At 60.0% G+C, this 5107-nt stretch overlaps 1 protein-coding gene across 1 annotated transcript; it reads left to right on the top strand.

Moving 5' to 3' along the window:
* Positions 1 to 1985: 1985 nt before the first annotated feature.
* LSM7 (LSM7 homolog, U6 small nuclear RNA and mRNA degradation associated) lies at positions 1986 to 4414 on the top strand. Its single transcript, XM_034657428.1, has 2 exons — positions 1986 to 2893; positions 4133 to 4414. The coding sequence occupies exons 1-2, from the start codon at positions 2770 to 2772 to the stop codon at positions 4273 to 4275; spliced, it is 267 nt and encodes an 88-aa protein (XP_034513319.1). The 5' UTR covers positions 1986 to 2769; the 3' UTR covers positions 4276 to 4414.
* Positions 4415 to 5107: the final 693 nt, after the last annotated feature.

Below are 5107 nucleotides of genomic sequence, written 5' to 3'. Positions count from 1 at the left end.
CCCCGCTGTGCTAGGGANCTTTGGGGTCAGAGTCCCTTCTCTTTGGCACACTGCCTGTGGGACTTTGGGCAGCTTTCCTTCCCTAAGGCTCTGTTTCTTCATTTCTTCACTCCACCGACCTCACCGGGCGGCAGTGAGGGTTGCACGGTTGGAGGCACCCTTAGCATGTCTCCTGACACCAGCAAGCAGGTGAACAGCATTTCATTTCTTCAGCTGCCTCTGATCTTCCGTGTGTTTCCCGAGACAGCAGTCCCGTGGTGCGGGTGCTTGGGTGGCACTGGCGTGGTTAAGAGCATGGTGCCTGCAAGTGTAGGTAGCCGGCAGCGGTGAGAATTCAGACTGGAACGAATGTTCGCTCTGTCTGCACCATGCTGGCTCTCAGACACCTGAGCGAGACATGTTTCAGGCATGGTCACCCTCCTTTGGGGGCTGGTGGGGTCCTATAAGGAAGATTAGCTCACTAGTGTTGGCCCAGAAATTCCAGAATGACTGGTTGAGATTGCGTTCCTGGGAGAGCTGATGCTATAGTTAGGTTAGGGGGCATGGGCGTGGCACAAGTGACTCTGTTTGGGGTCTCTTGTCTCTTTTTTAACTCCAGGTTAACTCCACAGTCATTTTCCTGCTCTCAGCTCAAGGTCCTTGCTCTGGGAAGGCTTCCCTGACCTTCCATCCTGGGCCATACCCCTTTGGTGTAAGCGCCTAATATAGTCCGTCATGGTTCCCTGCTTTATGCACGTGAACATGAAACTGAACTCTGCATCTTCCCCTGAAACGTAGTGAGGAGAGGGCAGGAACAAGGCCCGGTGTTGCTCGCTCACGGAGGCAGTGTGGCTTGGGTGTGGCGGCTGCCTGCAGCCTAGCCTTTGCGGTCAGAGTCCCTTCTCTTTGGCACACTGCCTGTGGGACTTTGGGCAGCTTTCCTTCCCTAAGGCTCTGTTTCTTCATTTCTTCACTCCACCGACCTCACCGGGCGGCAGTGAGGGTTGCACGGTTGGAGGCACCCTTAGCATGTCTCCTGACACCAGCAAGCAGGTGAACAGCATTTCATTTCTTCAGCTGCCTCTGATCTTCCGTGTGTTTCCCGAGACAGCAGTCCCGTGGTGCGGGTGCTTGGGTGGCACTGGCGTGGTTAAGAGCATGGTGCCTGCAAGTGTAGGTAGCCGGCAGCGGTGAGAATTCAGACTGGAACGAATGTTCGCTCTGTCTGCACCATGCTGGCTCTCAGACACCTGAGCGAGACATGGCTCTTGTTTCTCAGGGTGCTCGTATGGGTCTCCTACACTGCATAGCTAATTGCTAATTGTCTTGTGGCGTCTGTCAGGAAGGAGTCTGGGTGCCTGGGGCTCAAGGTCTCACAGGTTGCAGTAAAGGACTGTCTTGGGGCCTGTTACCTCAGGCCCAGCACCCCCCCCCCGTTGTTGGCGGAATTCGCTTCCCTGTGGCTGTAGGACTGGGGTCCCTGTGTCTTGCTGCAGGTGTCCAGGGACACGTGGCCCCTGGAGACTGCCTGCCAGCCCTTGCCACAGGACTCTGTCCCCAGCATGGCAGTGTGCTCCCTCGGGACCAGCAGAAAAATCCTTCCTGTGCTTCCAGTTTCTTCTACAAAACCCCTGTTCCCTTAACAGCTTATCTGATCAGGGATCGGGTGAGGCCCACCGAGCATAGTCTGTCTTTAGGGGAGCTGAAAGTGCACTGGTTTGGGGGCCTTAATCACATCTGCACATTCCTTCATCTTCCTCATCCTGTAACCCACGTACGGGAGTGATGTCCCCTCCTATTCACAGGTCCCTTCCCACTCTTGCGGGGAGGGGTGACACAGGGTGGTCACCGGGGCGGGGGACATTGGCCCGTGCCCCACGAGGAGAGCAGACCCACAGGTGCGGGCGCAGTGCCCGCTGCTCATAACCCCATCGGGTAGGTGTCCTCGTGACCTTTGTTTTGGAGGGGGTGGGGGTTGGGGACGGGGAGAGAGGAAGCCGCAGAGCCACTGGCTCCAACCCAGCCAGTCAGAGGCTGGCAGACGTTTTCCATCAAGGGCCAGACAGGGAGTGTTTTCAGCTTTGCAGGCCAGACCATCTATGTCACAGCTGTCCCTTCTGCCACTGGAGCAGGAAAGCGGCCACAGACTGCACGTAAACCAGTGAACGCGGCTGTGAGCCAGCCAGCGCCTTATAGAAGCGCCGCAGGCTGGGTTTGGCCCGCGGGCCGTTGTTCGCAGACCCCTCCCCTCCACCAGTGGGGCTGCCGGTCACGTCCAGCCCTGTTCTCGGTGCAGACTCTGCAGCTGCAGTGACCCGGGGGGACGCCTGCTTCCACCAGCTGTGCCTGGGAGGGAGAGGCTGGCAGCGCTTGGCGCCCCGCCCTTCCCCGCGCGCGTCGTGCCGTTGCTCGTTTCTGTCTGGCTCGTGAGCTGGGAACAGTTTTCAACGATTCTAAATGTTTAATGAGGCGATTGTTGCACATTTCTGTATCCGCACCTGAGTGTCCATGTGTCCTCTGGCTGCTTCGCCCCAGGAAGGCAGAGCAGAGTGGTTGCTATGGAGACCCCGTGGCCTGCACAGTTGAAATGGGCACCAGCTGGCCCTTTGCAGAAGACCTTTGCGACCACGTTGTGGTGGGGGTGGTTTGGGTTCGTCCTCATTGCTCCCCTCCTGGAGCCCTTCCCTCATTTTCCCCCCGGTGTCCCATCTCTCCCGTCCCCGGAGACGCTGCTCCCCACATCTGGAACCTTGCTGGGGGTGAGCCCGTCTCTGTGCACCTGTCTCCAGAATGACGGCTTATCTGACGCCTTTCCATCTCTCTTCTCGGTGGTTCCTACAAGCCAGCGGCATCCTGAAGGGGTTCGACCCACTGCTCAATCTCGTGCTTGACGGCACCGTGGAGTACATGAGAGGTGAGCACGCCCGCAGGGCCCGGAAGCTCTCGTCCGGCCTTTTTTACTGCCCCGAACCCAGCGAGCCGTCCCTGTGTGACGGACACGGTGCTTGTGAACCAGATAGCTGGTCTCCCTGGTCTTGTGCTGTCCCCGTGTGGACCCTCCCCTGCTAACAGAGGGTCCTGCTCCCCTGATTCCCTGCCCCTGGTCCCTGTCACCCCGAGTCCCCAGCCCCTGCGCAGCAACGTACAGCGGCCGGGCTGACACCTTCCCATGTGCCGACACCATCTGCAGCTCAGCCTACCTGAGGCATTCAGGGGACACCCAGACCCAGGAGGGTGACAGGGTCCTGCCCCTCGGGGGCTGTCTGTGTTATTCTGGAGACAACAGGGCCACCAAAGAAGACTCTTTGTGGGGGACGTGCGGTCACGGCGGCATGGCTGGTGCCGCCAGGCCTCTTGCTTTGCCCTCAGTTTCTCCCCTCCTGTCTGGGTCTGCCCAGATGCCCTGCTTGGCCGCCCATGCTGGGATCCCGGCCAGGCCTCCTTGACCAGAGGATTTCTTCCTTTGTGAAAGGGTAGTCCCACCACGTGGGCCTGTTGGGAACAAGCAGAAGCAAGCCGGGGGCCTGCTCTTCCCATGACGGCCTCACGTGACTTTGTTGGGGTCTATGCTGTCTTGTCTCAGCCCCAGAACAGCCCCCCTCGTGGGTTCCGGGAGGGGTCAGGCCCAGAACAGTGGTTACTCCTGTGGTCTGGGACGGGAGAGCTGTGCCCCAGACCTGGTCTCTGGCACAAGGGACCACCTGGCCCTCCCCCAACATCCTGCAAAAGTGATCAAGATTTTCAGCTGCTGTCACTTCCGTGGGGGCTTCTCATCTCACCCCTAACTGCCCGTGGACCTGGGGCGAGGGGTGCCCCCACGGGGCTTCTGAGATTTTGCAGGAGCTGGGAGTCCCAGACTGATTTTTCTTCTAGCTGCTGGTCGTAACGGTCCCAGGACCCCAGTTAGCGTCATGCCCCAGCATCCGCCACGCCATGTTTTCCTTGTAGAAGACGGGCTCCTGGCCCTCGTGGTCCGTGGGTCATTTCAGAGACAAGGGTAGCATGTCTGGGCTTCGGGAGTAGGGCGAGGCCCCCTTTGATTTGGGTTCTTGGAGCCCCAGCGCCCACACCCCCCCTCCATCTGTCTCGCCGTGTCGTCGGGTCTGAAGCTGCCTGGGGGCCGTCTTACTCCCGCGCCTCTCTTGCTGTGCAGACCCCGACGACCAGTACAAGCTCACAGAGGACACCCGCCAGCTGGGCCTGGTGGTGTGCCGGGGCACCTCCGTGGTGCTCATCTGCCCGCAGGACGGCATGGAGGCCATCCCCAACCCCTTCATCCAGCAGCAGGATGCCTAGCGGCCGCGGAGACCCCACTCAGCTGCCTCGGGACTCGGAGCTGCCCTCCCCCGCATCACGTGCCACCGCAGGAACGGAACTCTCCTTTTTGTATAGGTTATGTTTTGTTTTCTTAATAAAACTGCAAACCTCAAATGTCCCGGAGCCCCAGAATCTTGCTTTCAGCCTTGGTTTTCCAGTAGAACCTGCTCTCAGGGATGGGTTTGGCTGCCGGAGTTTGTCGAGTGCTGGCCAGGGTGCGTGCTGGGACCCAGGGGGGCTCAGAGGCGCCTGGGGCCCGGGCTGTCTGCGCCAGGGGACAGGGACGTGTGAGGCTAGAGCCCCCTGGACCGCCGTGGCAGGTGTGGACCCCCCAGGCCAGCCCGTGGGTCCGGGATGGTGGACGGGCCACACACGTCAGCAGGAAGGCCCCAGTGGCCCGTCCCTGCTTCTGCTTTGCCTTTTCAGTGCCCCACACGAGAACAGTGGGTCCACACGAGAACAAAACAGCCAGATCTTCTCAGCGGGCCGTGCAGCTTCCCTCCTCCCTCAGTCCCCCCCCCAGCAGCCCCCTAAGGGCCTTTCTAGACCCCTACCCTCCCTCGCCGGCTCCAGATATCCTCAGGAATGCCCATCCATGTCCTGTCCTCAGAGACTGGGACGTTTTCCGTGACCCTTGTTTTCTAAACTATGTGTACTTGTTAGGACCCCCCCACGGGACTGTCCCTGCTGGGAGCAGGCTTGGTCTTTGGTCTGCCTGATTTGTCACCCAGGAGGGCCGAGAGGATCTGTGGCCCTGTTACCCCTTCACTGCCAGTGGGGGTGTGCAGGAGGCTGGCAGCAGGCGGGACCA

Source organism: Ailuropoda melanoleuca, chromosome 4 (genome assembly GCF_002007445.2).
Source record: "Ailuropoda melanoleuca isolate Jingjing chromosome 4, ASM200744v2, whole genome shotgun sequence".
Lineage (NCBI taxonomy): Eukaryota > Metazoa > Chordata > Mammalia > Carnivora > Ursidae > Ailuropoda > Ailuropoda melanoleuca.
This window is presented reverse-complemented; position numbering and strand designations above follow the sequence as displayed.